The 17,393-nt window shown below is 36.8% G+C and overlaps 1 protein-coding gene across 1 annotated transcript; it reads left to right on the top strand.

Moving 5' to 3' along the window:
* Positions 1 to 14,103: 14,103 nt before the first annotated feature.
* On the top strand, positions 14,104 to 15,657 carry LOC129242108 (uncharacterized). The gene is made up of 2 exons (XM_054878665.1): positions 14,104 to 14,181; positions 14,278 to 15,657. Exons 1-2 carry the CDS (start codon positions 14,179 to 14,181, stop codon positions 15,655 to 15,657), a joined length of 1,383 nt encoding a protein of 460 aa, XP_054734640.1. The 5' UTR covers positions 14,104 to 14,178.
* Positions 15,658 to 17,393: the final 1,736 nt, after the last annotated feature.

The following is a 17,393-nucleotide window of genomic DNA, read 5'->3' as shown; positions in this document are numbered from 1 at the left end:
TTTTTATTAATTAAGTACCAATGCAAGTCTCAGTTGACATCAAGGAGGACTGATTACATCATCCCAATGCCTTTCCATCTCAGGAAGAATAGACACTACAGTCTGCACAGATGGTTCAAAAATAGATTCTGGCTGGCAGATAGAAGCTGGCGTATATTCTTATACACTTAGAATTGAAAAATCTTTTCACCTTCTCAATACTTGCAGTTTCTTCCAGGCGGAAGTACTGATTGCAGACTTCTCTTTTAAGTATAATATCACTATTCTTTCAAATAGCCAAGCAGTGGATTCAGCTACAACAAACCCTAAACTGGAAACCGCTAAACAGAAATAGCTTTATCACCTTGAGTGTAAGCCATAAAGTGACTTTAATCTGGGTCGTTGGACATCGAAACATTGAAGGTAAGCGGACGAACTAGAAAGAGGGGGATCTGCCATGAGTAATATTTTTTCACAATCGATATTCGTCTATTGTGGAACAAGCAGCCAAAATGGGCATCTCTCACAACACTGTCACAGTTGTAAACAACCATAGGAACAGGAAACAATTTTCCATTCCCTCTATGAATGCCCTGCCTTATGGAAAGAGAGAATGTCAACCATTGACCAACCACACTTCGAGAGTCTCGAACAACTGGCAGTCTTAGATGTCAACAACCTAATAAAGTTTTTAAGCCGCATAGACTGGATATAGTATTGCTGTAAAATAACTCCTAAACAAATTGGTAGCGGGGATGTAGCAACAAAATGGTGCGGAAGCGCTATTTGTATTCTGGATGAATCACCACTTTAACCAACCAACCAACCAAGTACAAGATGGTATATTTTACGGGTAAGTGCGATAAAGAAATACTTAAAAATATCGTTAGTCACCTACAACTGCAAAAATAGTGACTATAAGAGTATATATACATATATATAATTGGCGCGTACACCCTTTTTGGGTGTTGGGCGAGCTCCTTCTCCTATTTATAGTGTGCGTCTTGATGTTGTTCCACAAATGGAGGGGCCTACAGTTTCAAGCCGACTCCGAACGGCAGATATTTTTATGGGGAGCTTTTTCATGGCAGAAATACACTCGGAGGTTTGCCATTGCCTGCCGAGGGGCGACCGCTATTAGAAAAATGTTTTTTTTTTTTGTTTTTTCCTTAATTCGAACCGACGTTCTCTCTGTGAATTGCGAATGGTAGTCACGCACCCACGCACCAACCCATTCGGCTACGGCGGCCGCCGCACACTATAAAAGTAGTGACTATAAAATGGCTGAAAGACTGCAGTTAAATTATTCAATGAATGTGACTGCAACGATTTTAAGTTGCATGGATTTCATTACATACGAGTATTTACCACCTCTGGTGGACTGTCGCTTAAAGTTTGTTTTTAATGTTTGCTAGCGTAAAAACAATATTTTGTTCCAAAATTATTAAAAAAATGTCTTCCTAGAAATATGTCATCAGTTGAGTAATGATATTTTTCTCCTCAAAACGATAATAATTCACACTGTCGTTATTAGTACCAACCTGTAATTAACTGACTATTACAATATTTACCAAAAATAAATTCGACTTTTTCATTTTAGTCTCTGCTAACTAAAGATTAGTTTTTTGTTAGTCTATGACCAATGCCTATGATTTTAGAGAAGTCTGTCTTGAATCAATTTAGTGTGCATCCCTTTATTCTTTCTTCATACAGATATGCAGAGTTGCATTTACAAAGCCGTGTTCGCAGACCAAAAATCAGACCTTAAGAACAGGGGCTTTACATACTCATAATTCGGAGCTGATGCCCTCGGTAGCCAACGCTCGAATAAATCGTTTAGTGCTGGTATTCATACCAGTATCTAAATAATAGTAATAATAATATAATATAATAATATAATAACAGTATTAACTATGATAATTTTTTAGTAAAGCACTTTTTATGAATCAAGTCTCAGCATGTTTCAAAACCTAAAAAAGATAAAGTTTTCCAAAACTTATCTAAATATTTGTTGTTTCCGTATTAATAACAAATTGAAAGCTAATAGTTGCCACTTATAAGTTTATTAAGGGAACGAGTATCTGTAAAATTTCGAAAAAAAACAATTTTCATAAAATGTTAATATAATCCTTTAAGAATATGTCAAAAAAAATTTAGAATGTAAATTTAAGTATTTCTTATATTATATATCGTCAACCGTGAAGACTCTATTCTTTGCGTTCAAGCAGTGGGAGAGATATAGTTACGTATTCAAACTTTAGACACGTTTTTCTCAAAACTATATTTTTCGAATTGGCGTACACGATAACTTGAAAAATTATTAAACTCTCCCTGAAATTTTGCACACACCTTTTTTATAATATTACTTTCTATGTAAATTTACAAGATTTTACAACCAAAAAATAATTTTTTCGTGGCAAAAATAGTAGGAAAATTCCCAAAATTCATTCCGCGATTTTTTTCCCCCAGTTGTGTTTAATTCATATAGAAATTATGACATTAATAAACAAAAAAGTTTTGGTTTTTTGTATTCAGGTCATTGACACCGATGCTACAATGCCCGTCGATTGAGAAGCTCCGCTGCGACCTTCCTGGAAGAATTGAGTGTACATCCGCCATTTTAAATGATTAAAATAAAAAAAAAATTGTATATTATTTTAATGTATAAATAAACTGCATGCCAATTTTGAAAAAAAAATATATTGACTTCTTCATTTTAAATAATTTTAATGAAAATCAGGGAAAATATGGCCGTTTACAAGTATCTGTCCCCTTAAAGTAGGAATGCGTTCCATGAATAACTTCGCAGTTTATGCGGACTTAATTTGTATAATAAGTGTTTAGTGAAACGACGGGTGAATAGTAAATTTAAAAACTCATAAAACGCGCAGTAAGAAAATATGAAATGTGGTAAAGGAAAATTTAGGAGGCACTCACAAATTAAAACCACCTCATTCTTGGAGAAATGCCAATTTTTTAAATGTTGTAATTTCGGAAGCCAAAAATAAGAAAATATGGTGAAAATATAGTCTGGAAATTATTTTATGTTTTTACTGATTTTGTAGCTACCAGAATGGAATATCAAATTTTAAGAAAAATCTCTATTTTTGAAATACAATTTTATATAAAAGAAAAAAACCAAGTTTTTATTAATATTTATATTCTTAGTTTAAACTACAAAAAGTGGTATAAATAAACCCACACACACAAAAAAAAAATAAAAGGAAACCACACGAAAGCTTTAAAAATGTATATTATTGGTATTTATTTTGTGTAAGCAAGAAAAATATTAGAAATACGCTTTTTGTAATTCTCAGCCTTACTTTTGTCAGAGAAGCTATCGATCCCTGCGTTAAGGCTGAGCCACTCTTGTTTTTCATGGCTATTCAGAAACTATAAGGATTTTCGCCATTATATACTTTAAACTAAATTGTTTGGCTCTTACTTTAATGAATGCGCCGCAAATGTAGCAAAAAGAGTCCAGGTTATTTTTACACTTTTGGAAAACACATTTTTAGGCCTCGCTGCCTATAAAATAAGTTATTTATTTAAGAAGCTTACGCGCACATCACCGTGACACTCCACCACTTCTCGCTTCACACCGGCAGTGCACTTCACCCCTCTTTTACGTCTTAAATTTAACGAGTCTTCAAAAGGTGTGACAAAACATCATATATTTTTTTTGTTTTCATTATCTATTGCACAAAACTAAACTTTATTTGTTATGAATGGAGTTTCTGCTTACTTTTCAACGCAGAGGGTCAGATTATATCATTTAATTTCATTTAATAATGAAAATCAATGTTTTTTGTTCACTTGTTTAATCAGTAATGAGCTTCGGTTTTTTTGTGCAATGAATTTCGAAAGCACAATAGAATATCATTACAAAGAACTAGAGGGTGGAACAAGTGATTGGAGGAAAATGTCTTTATTTGCGCACCATTTTATTAAATTAATAACGCTTTCGCTTGTTGAAAATAAGGAAATAACTGATGTGGTATTCATTAATTTTTCATTGTTTCCTTCCGATGTATGTACCTTCATCACTACCATTAGCGTTCTCAAGCCCGCCTATAGACTCATATTATTAATTCCATTTGTCGACTTCATTTATACGGAAGGAGTTGTTTGGTTCAATTTCTGCATGAAGGCTTTGAACCATTTCCAAAATTTCACAGCACTTTTGACCCTTGTCGCAATCGTACTAGTCACAATTCGTCACTATGGTATTGATTAAAGCTCAAAGTATACCACTGCATATAAAACACACATAAGCATCGCTCAGAATCAAAGTTAAACGCTATCAAAAATGTACTCTTCTAAAGGGTGATTTTTTAAAAGCTATAGGAAAGTTTTTCAAAAAAACACACGTAAAATTCAGAAAAATGCATGAAATGTTTATTTAAATCGATAGTACAGTCCATATAATTTAATGTTTGAAGATTATTTCATGCAACTGTTGACGCCGACTGCGCTTCAAAAGGTCCATCCGCTTAATCCAATTTTGGCATACTCTTTCCCATGTTTCGGCCGTTATCTCACATATAAATGCTTTAATGTTGTCTTCCAATGCGTTAATTGAAGCAGGCTTGTCTGCATAGAAATGAGTTTTAACATAGCCCCACAAAAAATAATCTAAAGACGTTATATCGCACGATCCGGGTGGCCAATTGACAGGTCCCCAACGTGAAATAAAATGTTCACCGAACTCGCCTCTCAACAAATCCAAAAAAAGTTGGATATCATTTCACGGTAGCGCTCACCATTCACAGTTACGTTACGATTCGCAGTATCTTTGAAGAAGTATGGTCCAATGATACCTCCAGCCCATAAACCGCACCAAACTGTGACCTTTTCTGGATACAGTGGTAGCTCTTGCAATTATTCTGGCTGATCTTCACTCCAAAACCGACAATTCTGCTTATTTACGTACCCATTGATCCAAAACTGAGCTTCATCGCTGAACACAATTTTTCGATAAAAAAGTGGATCGTCGGCCAACTTTCCAAGAGCCCATTCACCAAAAATTCTGCGTTGCGGTAGGTCGTTCGACTTCAATTCTTGCACCAGCTGTATTTTGAAAGGATTCACACCTAAATCCTTTCGCAAAATTTTCCACGTTGTTGAGTAACAGAGGCCCAATTGCTGCGAACGGCGACTAATCGATAATTGATGGCCATCATTAGCACTGACCGATACAGCTGCGATGTTTTCTTCAGTTCGCACTCTACGTATTGTTGATGCGTGTTGGTGGTTTGATGTCCAATAATGTAAATTTGGTTCTAAATTTAGTCACAATAGCTCGAATAGCTGCTTCAGTGGGTCGATTAAACTGGCCATAAAATGGAGGAAGCAATAAACTTTCTTAACAGAACACGCATTTTTATAATAAAATTCAATGATTTGCAAGCGTTGTTCGTTTGTAAGACGATTCATGGTTAAATTATAGACCACACGGAAGATGTTTGACAGTGAAACAAAACACGAAACGTGCGTCAGCTGTTTAAACCAACTGTTTAAAAAGATAATGACTAAAAAATCACCCTTTAGTAGTCGCCAATAAAAAATTTAAAATTTTTTACACCTTCACCCTTTTACTCGTAAAATTATATGTTTATTGTGCATAGTATATTTTATGGTTTTAGAAACTGAAAAACACTTATTAATCCATTTCACAAGAATTTATGATTAATAATAGATGCACAAGGGTTCAGGCAAAAGTCACTAGTTGCGTTAATAATAGATATTAATAGAAGCTGTTGTCTGAATGACGACATTTTCGCTTTTTTACAAAAATTACTCATACGCCCCTGTGCATTCTGATATCGATATACTCATATTCAAGTACAAATACAAGTGTGTAGATATCCAGTGCCCAAACATAAGAGCAAAAGTAGTATACTTACTGGCTATTCAAACAAAATGGCATTTTCCGAGCAACTGGAATCCGTAACTTGAATTTCGTCCGCATTTTTCGTATTGAAGAAGTATCAATCAATATCCAGACAATTCTGGTGTTTGAAAAATGAAGACGACATAAAAGCGTAGTTTCATATTCAGGACAACATTTTACTGGTGGTGCAAATTAAGCTTAATGGAAAAAATAGCAGTAACCAGTAGATTTTTACCGCTAATTTGCATTCCCAATAAAATGTTTTATTGATTACTGAAAATTCCTACTAGCATTGGAAATGCAGCGCACTCTTACCAGAGGAGATAAATCGTGTAACTGTTCTGCTTATCACGAATAATGCGGAATAACGGTGATCCTAGACACAGTACAAGAATTATGTATACTATAGTTATCCAGTATGCCGCTCCGATATGGGCTGATGTATTCAATATACTTATAAGTTCCTTTACAAAAAAACCATTTATGGGCTCTGCACAATTCCCGACGAGCTACCTTCGATATGCCGATGTAACAGCACTCATGAGAGTTTCCTCCTCACGAACGTCATCCCGAAAAAAATACCCCGCACATTTGTGACTTTCATTGTACCTATGTAACATCCCGAGCAAGATAATTACATCAGTACATATTGTAATTTTTCTCGGTGAAATTTTACTAGTTACTAGATTTTTTTTTTAGTTTTCTGGAAAAATGTATTTTTACTGCAATTTTACCATAGTTAAAATTCGAAGTGATCATCTATGACAAATATTACAGCGCTTTTTCGGAGCTCTATTTTCTATTATTTTACTGTTTTCTGACTACCGTGATTGACTCTTTTGTTTTGTTAAACGAACTTAATTCTACGGCGGCCGCCGTTGCCGAATGGGTTGGTGCGTGATTACCATTCGGAATTCACAGAGAGATCGTTGGTTCGAATCTCGGTGAAAGCAAAGTTAATAAAAACATTTTTCTAATAGCGGTCGCCCCTCGGCAGGCAATGGCAAACCTCCGAGTGTATTTCTGCCATGAAAAAGCTCCTCATAAAAATATTTGCCGTTCGGAGTCGGCTTGAAACTGTAGGTCCCTCCATTTGTGGAACAACATCAAGACGCACACCACAAATAGGAGGAGGAGCTCGGCCAAGCACCTAACAGAAGTGTACGCGCCAATTATTTATTTTATTTATTTATAATATTAATAAGAAAATTAACTGAGGCCTCGTTTTAATTATTGTTTTTTATTGTTATTACTGTTCATTAATTATTTTATTACTGTTCATTAAAATTTGGAAGGTCATCATCAATCGTTTAACGCCAGAACAACGCTTCCGAATTGTGGAAATTTACTTTGAAACAAAAAAAAATAAATAAATCTATTCTTTTGAAATGAGATAGTAGCTGCCGTTACAATGAATGGCAAGCGCTATTATGCCATAAAGACTGAATGTTTCCAAAAAGTAATCAGCAAAATATTGATATTTGGTTCCAACGTGCAACGAGGCATACAGCGCGCTTAAAAGTCGATTTATTACAATATTCAAGCCGCCATTGACGCTATACGGCCAGATTTTTTAGAAAAAAGTAGTCACAAATTGGGCTGATCGGATGAACCATGTAACAGCTCGTAGCAGCGGCGGACATTTGTCGGATATAATATAAAAAAAATAAATGCCATGAAATGATCTTCCAGATTATAATAAAAAGAAAAAACAGTGCGTGTAGCGTAGTACACATAACAGAAGGGAAACTTTCAAGGCAGACGAAGAAAGATGGAAAGACCCGAGAGCGAATGAGAGAGAGAGAGAGAGAGGAAGAATATATATCTAAATAAATTCACAACATTTGCAGATAATACAAATAGACAAATTTTACAAAAATAACCACAAAACACAAAAATGAATAATAATACACGTGGTATATCAACTGCGTATATATAGCGCCTGTAGCCAACGCGTACTGCCACAGCACGCACAATACGATCTGACGTATTCTAACTATACGTTGCTCTCTCTCGCTCCGATGTATTAGCGTAGCGTAAGAGCCATGCGCGCATATAGCGTCTAACAGTATCACGTGCATAGACAAGGCACGCAATTCTACCTATCCCTTTCTAACAATATGTTGCTCTCTTTCGCTCTACTATAGTAATATGGCTTTGGTGCTGTACGTTTACGCCCCACTCTCTTTCTCTCTCTGTTATATTCTAACGCCTTGTATATAATGTATACATGGTTCTCTCTTGCTCTAGACTAGAGCCTTAGCGTAGGAGTAGGAGAAAAGACGAAGGATCGCACAAGAGGGAGACGTGAATAGCCTAAAGTGTATCTAAGATATATATAGGGTATAGTTCTCCCTCTTCTTTTCCTCTACGTTATATCTTTTTTCTCTCTCGCGGAACGAAAGTGCCCAAAACGTTGCATGACCTTGAAATTTTACTCTCCATTCTCGTTCGTCCATCAACGCCTAAGAAGTTTCACTTCAAAAGCATTCCAATGCCCAAGAATATGTTAATTCATTCAACAATATTTGAGTTTTTTATTATCATTTTAAGTTTCAAGCTCTTAAAAAAAACTCCCTATATTGCAGGCTGGTTCCAAACTTTACATAAAATCTCATGTTCGATTTAAAATATGTAAGTTCCAATAAAAATCAGGTCGAATTGAAATTAGAGAAGCTGTAAGTGTAAGGTATGAACGAAGTTAATATTTTTATTTGAAAGAGCCATTCAAATCAGTCGATTGCAGCTTATTCCCATCCACTTGGGACTTCAGAGAACCTCACAAGGAAGTACATATTTGCCGGTATTAAATCAAACTAAGAAATTTTGAAGTCACTGAATTATAATAACATCGTTTAGCTTCATTAGCAATGCATTTCGAAACGATTAAAATTAGTAAACATCAAATCAAATCTATGCAAGAAGAAGTCACTAGAGCAACATCAACATTTAATATACGTGTATTTTGCTTTTGCAATTTGGTAGTTTGAATATTAAAATTTCAATCAGAATGAAAAGCAAATCAACGAAAAACAATAAAAAAAAACAGGTCACTTTGACATTCCAGCCACAAAACCGCAAGAAAACTAAAAAATCAGCTGCTCTAGTAAAAACATTTTGAATAGACGCGAATGAAAGCCATTTTTAACCAGGCTACTTTCTGATTATACGAGGGGTGCCTTTTATATGTCGGGTTTAGAGAACAAAAACAAATTTTAATCATCGAAAATCACTTTATTGTTTTTCAAAATATTCTCCATGAAGATCTATAGACTTTTGCATTCGTTTGAACCAATTGTCGAAGCACTTTTGCCACTCTGAATGAGGTACCTCCAAAACATGCATTCTGTATGCCGCAACCGCTTCTTCAGGTGTCGAAAAACGTTGACCTCTCAGTTTGTTTTTACGTACGGGAATAAAAAGAAGTCATTCGGTGCCAAGTCAAGACTATACGGCGGATGACCCATTAATTCGATGTTTTGGGTGCTCAAAAATGCAGTTGTTTGAGCCGATGTGTGAGAGCTCGCATTGTCCTGGTGAAGAGTGATCCGTCTTTGGCGATTGGTTTTCCTAATTTCTTGGAAGACAACTGGCAAACAAACGGTTGTATACCACTCAGAATTTACTGTTCTATGTTGTTCTAGTGGTACGGTTGCGACATGTCCAGGTTTTCCGAAAGAACAGGCGACCATTTGCTTGGAAGTGCTTCGTGCGCGAACAACTTTTGTTGGATTTGGCTCGTCTTAAAACACCCATATAGTCGACTGCAGTTTACTTTCGGGCTCATACGCGTAAATCCATGATTCATCACCTGTCACGATGTCATAGACGTGTGTCGAAGCCCCGCGATCGTATTTTTTGAGCATTTCCTTCGACCAATCGACACGAGCCTTTTTTTGAGCGATTGACAAATTATGTGGGATCCAACACGAACAAATTTTTTTGACAGTCAAATGTTTATGCAATATTGAATGTATGCTGGTCCCACTAATGCCTAAGATTATCTCAATCTCACGATAGGTCACATGACGATCTTGCAATATCAGTTCGCGCACAGCATCAATGGTTTTCGGAACAACAACTGATTTTGAACGACCTTCACGAAATTCGTCTTGGAGTGAACTACGACCACGATTGAATTCACCATACCATCGATAAACACTGGTCCTTGATGGAGCTTCATCGCCAAAAAATGAATTAAGTTCATCCATGCAATGTTGCTGAGTTAATCCACGTCGAAAGTTGTAAAAAATAATCGCACGAAAATGTTCACGATTTAATTCCATTTTTGGACCGAGATGAATCTTTTAAGTTAAACAGCACAAATAGCGCTGGTATTTTAAAACGTTCTGAGTACGTAAAAGCCAAAAAATGTCAACCTTTGCGATACAGCTGTCAGTTGCCAGATTGCAACACCAGGGTTGCCAAATCCCGACATATAAAAGGCACCCCTCGTATGAGACGAAAGGAAGGAAACTAATGCACGTGAGTCGATCAATTAAGCATAAACGTTATAGACCAAGACAAAATGAATATAACCAAATGATAGTCCAACTTGACAGTAGTCAGCTTCATGATGCAAATGGGAGTAGTGAGCACCTATTTAAAAATACTCAACTGGGAGGCCCTACCCTACCCAATGTATTCTTTAAGCACTGCATTCCGAACCATGTAGAAGAATTTGGCTAGTCACCGTTTCTGTTTGATGAAATTGAAAATTAGCTTCTTTCATGCATTACCTCAAAAACTGGTTCATTTTTTACCGACTAGCGACGTATAGCGAATATAAAATATTAATAAAACACTTAAGGAAGACTAAATTCGGTCCGCACTGAACTTTATTTATTCGCGCACATTTACGTAAAAATTAAGTTTGGTTGACTGTTAATTCATAAACATTGAGAGGCATAGCTTGCAACACCAGAGAGGCGGATAGAAATTTAGTCTTAAAGCTAGATTTACGAGTGTTGATTACAATTATATATCGGGTGGGCCATATAGCGTTTGCTTTTTGAACCACCTATTTTTTTGAGAATGGTAACACAAATGACATGTCGAATGTGTTCATAATTTAGCTAAAGGTTTGACATTTACGAAATGGGACGCTATACGCTTGAACAAAATTGGGAAATATTGAAAACCTATTTCCAAAGTGGTGAGTCTTCTTCTTCTTCCGCGGTTACAGTAAATGGCGAGCGTTACCGTGACATGCTCAACGAGTTTTTGTTTACAAAAATTGAAGAGGATGACATGGACGACATTTGGTTTCAACAGGACGGTGCAACTTGTCACACTGTCAAAGTTACACTCGAACTTTTGGCTACCGTTTTTGAAAACCGAACAATCAGCCGAAATTCCGATATCAATTGGCCGCCTCGGAGCTGTGATTTAAGCCCGTTGGACTATTTTTTGTGGGGAGCCGTTAAGGACAAATGCTAGGCGAGCCATCCAGAGAGGATTGATGCTTTAAAACACGAAATGGAAGTTGCCATTCATGAAATTGGAGCCCAAACAATCGAAAATATGCTTAAAAGTTGGGTTGATCGAATGGCCTACTGTAAAGCCCGTCGTGGTAGTCATTTGAACGATATTATTTTTCATTCATAAATGACAATGTTCAGTCTTCAAAATAAAAACAAAAGTTTGAAAAAATATTGAATAGTTTTTTTTATAGCCGATTCAAAAAGCATATTTTGCATGGCCCACCCTAAAGCTATCCTTACTGAGGTGAGCCAATTTGACTCATAAAACAAAATTCAAGCTTTTTGCAGTTGCAAAAACCAGTTCCAAATAAATTGAAATAAAAGATTTATTACTAAAAACTTCATAGAAAACACTTTTAACAATAAACTCTGATTGTGATATACATTTTCTGTAAACATTTTGATGTGCTAAAGCTCTTTCAACTATTTCTCTTTTATATTGCTGCAATCACAATTCTTCCGTATGTCAACACCATGAATTTTCGACATAGGGACGGAAGAGTTCTTGACATCGCCTCTATAGTTTTCTCATAGCTCTTCAGCTAATTGGAAAATAAAATCATTACTTGGGTGGTCTCTTTATATAGAATCTAAGCACTAATTGCTGCTAAATCTAGGATGCTATAGAAAGCATGTATAGGCCATCTGCAAGAGCTTGCTTTAATACTATATTTCGTGGTCATCTGGTTCTAATATAAAATGCTTCTGTCTTCGGAATAAGCTTTTTTTTATTTTTATTTTTCAATTATTAGGCTTACTTCTGTAAAAAGTTTTGTGGAAATCCCTGTTCATTTTATCTTTCTTAGATTTCGCAATTTTCGGTAATTCTCTTCGGTTTGGGCGTATGAGGCCAACCAAAGAAGTTTTTTGTGCAAGCAACTTTTTTGCAAGTGAAAAGCTTGTAAAAAAATTTTCTATTATAATATTCTGTGCACAACCTAAGCATGGCTCTGCAAGCTTAGTTACTACAAATTCGCTCAGGAGAATGCTCGGCTCGCGAGTTTCATCCTTGCTCAAGTGGAAAACCAGTTACAAGATACTTGCTTTTAGCCTCAGATGACAGCTAAAATTTGGTGCCAAATTTATCAGGCTTATTTGACACGTATTGTGTAAGTCGGCATCTAGCTTTAGTTAGGAACAATTGCTTATCGATTGAAATAGACTTGTGTCAAGTTTGTAACAAGTCTGACTACTTTCAATAAATTTATCCCATATTTTTGAAATCAAGGTAAATTTTTCGGTTTTCAATCTTTCACTGTGTTTAATTTTTTTATCAAAACGTATGAACCGCAGTATATCCACGAATCTATCTCTTGACATTGTTTTGTAGAAAAAAATGGACCCCACTTCGTAAACTATAAATATGGACATTTTAAATGTTTGGCCTCGTATGCTCCTCTAGCACACAAAATTGCTATAGTTCTAATTTTGTAACTGTCCATTCCTTATTGAAGGCTTTACGAGCTTCCAAAGGTGTTATTTCATTATAAAAAGGAAGGTATGCCGTTAATAGTAGAAAATAACATCAGGCAAATGACCACCACGACCATGCTTACATTATCTTTTTCATGAAATTTCATAACCGAATTGCAAAGTGGCTGCCCTATGTACTCGACAGCCTCACGAATTCCATCTTGAATCGACCCTGGGCTGTTAGCGTAGACCTTCTCTTTCAAAGAAAAAAGTCACAAGCTGTTAAATCACAAGATCTCGGTGGCCAATTGTGATCACATCTTCGAGAGATAACAAGGTCCGGAAACTTTCCCCGTGAAAGATCAATAGTTCCGTTGCTTGTGAGGCACGTAGGTCGTCTTGTTGAATATAAACGTTGTCCATAAATTTCTTCATTGCAAGATCTAATTAATTTTCGGGGAGCTATTTGCTAAGAGCTATTTGCAGAGCTATGGACTTTTTCCTCTATTTCACTTTCGATATCACATACATACTTCCATGTCAGTTGCATCCGTCAATTTTTTTCAAAATTTTTTTTTGCGTCGGATTTTTTGGTTTTTGAGTTCATTTTTCGTACCAAATTTCAGTAATTTTGCTTTAGAGATATCATGTTTTCCTGTATTTTTGGAAATATTCGTTACATAGGAAGTGGACGTAGTTTTTAACTTATTTTAACCATTTTCAATACCAAGCTACCTTGTTATCATCACCAACTTTCATTGACGAACGCACGGACGGACAAACAGACATGACTAAATAGGCTTCTCTCATCATTCTGAGCAGAATATACTTATATATGTATATCTACCGGACACAAGTGCGCGGGTAAACAAATGCATTTATATATGTAAGAGTGTATGTGTGCATGTGCTTTACTTATATATTTACCAAACCACTTATATACGTACGTAGGTATGTAACTTTTTACTTTAATGACATCGTCTTCCATTTCTTGTACTCAAGTGTGTACATACTTATTTATGCAGGTATCTGCTACAAATGTATACAACTAACACACTAAACACTTCCGAAAGTGTTTATTAAACCACGAAATAATTTTTTATAAAGAAACGAATGTGCAGCCAAAATAGTACGATGAACTCTTCCAATTGAAATAAAAAATATCAATCATGAGATCCACTCAAAGCGGCTATGAGCGTCTGCACTCTCCTTCATAATATTAAAAATATTAATATGTAACTCCTCAAGGTCTACTTGTTTTCAACTCTTGAATATAAAAAGCAAGTGCTCGTTAGCAGACTGCAATCACAATCGAATCGACATTTCAGCTGCGTACTTCGCCAAAACAGCAACGCTTCAAAACACACGCACAATTAAACGGTACATTAAGAAGAAACAAAAACAGAGACGATGGTCAGTATTTCATCTATCATACAAGCATAAGCCGTTATAATTAAATACTGCTTTTTTGTTGTTCCTAAAATATTTTAAATTTGGAATTCTTTTTAGCGTTTTACAACTTTGGCACTTGTGGCATGTGCAGCTTTCAGTGCTGCTATGGCAGATGTCTCACATTTGGCCAAGCAGTACATACCACCAAGAACGATGATGCCACCTAACGGAGCTGGAACGGTCAGTCCCAATAATGCGTCGCCCATTAAACATATGGGAGAACGCACTGTGACAACGATTGAGAAGCAGGAACTACGAGAATTGCCAACACAAACAGAATACCTGCTTCCGGGGCAGATGCCTTATGGTATTGGTACTATCAGCAGTAAAAATAACTACAATCAAAACGGCTCGCCTTTAAGTGCACATTCCGATGAGAGACCGTTAGAAATGATGATGCCAAGAGAACTATTGACGCCACCACCAGTACCAAAACAAGAACAGCAACCAGTCGTTATGCCAACGAACCAGTATTTGTTGCCGATGGGTAATAAAGAGTCAACCAGTCAGACAAATCAAGATAGTATGCCTTCAAATAAATATTTGGCACCGCCGATGAATTCATCTGAACAACATCAGCAAATGAGTTCAGAAACTGCACACAGTAACCAGATACTGGAGCAACAACAACCAACTGTACCCTCACTGCAGTATTTAGCGCCCATGTCATTGAGCAAGACCATGGATGAGCAAGACCATGTATCTCAAGAGACCTCAACGGCTACCCCAACCAACAGATATTTAGCTCCACCGACAATGGATAGCAGCGAGCAACAACTGCAACAACAATCTGCGCCAGCCGCACAATACGTGCCACCACAACAGCAAATGTCGGAATTGCCCTCAAGCCAATATCTACCTCCTCAAGTCCAAAGTCATGAAATGCAAATGCAGCCAGAACAAGGATCAGAGATACCGCAAGCAGCTCACCATTTGTCACCATCTTCAGAAATGCCTCAACCACTAATGAACGTTGTATCACAAATGCAGCCATCACCTGAATACCTCAGCCCATTCGGAGAAGGCGAAAATGTAGCTGAAGCCGCTCAAGAGGCCGCAGAAATGTTCGATGAGCAATCAGTACATCAACCGACGCCACCAGCATCTATCGACGAGCCCACTAACTACTATCTAGCCCCACAGTCTCCTGAAGCTCAACAGCTCAACTACCAAGAATACCCAGAACAACAGCCAGAACAAATGACACCTGTCGACTTTGTGCGTCAACATCAGCAGCTGATGACGCAGTTCGAAAGTGTTAATGATGCGCCGGTATCTTTCGCCCAATTCCAGTCGATAAGTACTGCTGCACCCATCATGCAAGTGGCTCCAGAGCCTATGCCAGCGCATTTCTTAGCCGAAGATGGTTATCACTATCGTAATGGCGTCAATAGTAACGGAAATACCGATGTGAGACGTTTCCGTGCTAGACAGTGAAGCTAAGTTTTATGATGTTATGTAACAGTGTTACACATTTGTTAAATTTGTTTCTTTTTATACATATACATATGTATATAGATAAGTTTTTAAATAAAAATACAATCTAAAATTACGAGACGCTAATAATTTCAGAATGAGAAGCGGGTACGGAAAATAATGTGGGTATGTGGGTAGTTAAACTTAAACCAAAATTTTACCCACACAGAAAACGAATTCAATAAAATTAAAATTTATTGTATTTATTGCCAAATTTTTCAAAGAATCTTTGGCCAGCTATAAATTACAACAGTTTGACTCGGTTATTGATTTTCACTTAATTGCCTAAATATATTTTAAGAAATTTCAAATCCGAGGTGTGTTCAAAAAGTATCACAAATTTTGAATTTTCGCAGGTCAAGTATATTCGAATTTCGATTTTTTTGTGGTGATATGTTGGTACTCATGTCTCTCACTCATGCCGACGAGTTCGGCCATTTTGAATGTTCAGTTAATTGTTGACAGCTGCTTTGCTTGCACGTGTTTCGACTCGTTTACGATTTTTACCTATTCAAGAAGATGGATCAAGAACCTGTATCAAATTTTGTGTGAAAAACGAAATAAAGTGTCACGAAATAAAGTGTCACGAAATACTGTGTCATACGGAGAAGCTACTTTGGATCAAAGCAACGTTTATCGGTGGTACAAAATGTTCTCAGAAGGCCGGAATGATGAAAAGAGTGCCGGATGCCCGAGCACTTCAACAACAGACGAAAAAATTGATGAAGTGAAGAAAATGGTATTCGCCAATCTTGGAATCACCGTTAGGAAGTTGCTGAGAGCCTAGACATATCGATTGGCTCGTGCCATTCGATTTTTTTCAATGATTTGGGCATGAGACGGTTCGCCGCAAAATTCGTACCAAAACTGCTCAATTTCGACCAAAAGCAGCATCGCATGAACATTGCTAATGAGATGTTGGACTCTTTCCGTGACGACACAAATTTGCTCCAGAGGGTCATAACTGGTTATGGTTATGGTTATGACGTGGAAACCAAAGCTCAATCATCTCAATGGAAGCCGCCGCACGAACCAACACCGAAAAAAGCGCGCCAAGTTTGGTCGAATCTAAAAGTTTTACTTACCGTTTTATTTGATTGCAGGGGCGTTGTGCATCATGAGTTCTTGCCACAGGGTAAAACGGTCCATAAGGAATATTACCTACAATTTGCGCGAAGCAATCCGCCAGAAACTCTCGGATTTGAGGAAGAACAAAAATTGGCTCTTGCATCACGATAACGCCCCTGCTCACACATCGTTGCTTTTGTGCGACTTTTTGGCCAAAAACAACACACTAATGATGCCACAGCCACCGTATTCCCCAGATCTGGCCCCCTATGACTTTTTCTTGTTCCCGAAACTGAAAAGGTGCATGAAAGGTCGACACTACGCTACGATTGATGAGATAAAGACGAGATCGAAGGAGGAGCTGAACAAGATAAAAACAAATATTTTTTGAAGTGCTTCGAAGATTGGAAAAAACGATGGCACAAGTGCATAATACCTCATGGGGATTACTTTGAAGGGGACAAAATAGATATTAATGAATAAATAAATAATTTTTGAAAAAATACAAAATTCGCGATACTTTACACACCTCGTATGTACCTAAAACTGATTTTTTGCTGAAATGAGGTAAATCGATGATCTAAATAGGAGATAGTAAATATTCTCAATTCAAAATACTAAACAATTTG

Source organism: Anastrepha obliqua, chromosome 3 (assembly GCF_027943255.1).
Source record: "Anastrepha obliqua isolate idAnaObli1 chromosome 3, idAnaObli1_1.0, whole genome shotgun sequence".
Taxonomy (NCBI): Eukaryota; Metazoa; Arthropoda; class Insecta; order Diptera; family Tephritidae; genus Anastrepha; species Anastrepha obliqua.
This window is presented reverse-complemented; position numbering and strand designations above follow the sequence as displayed.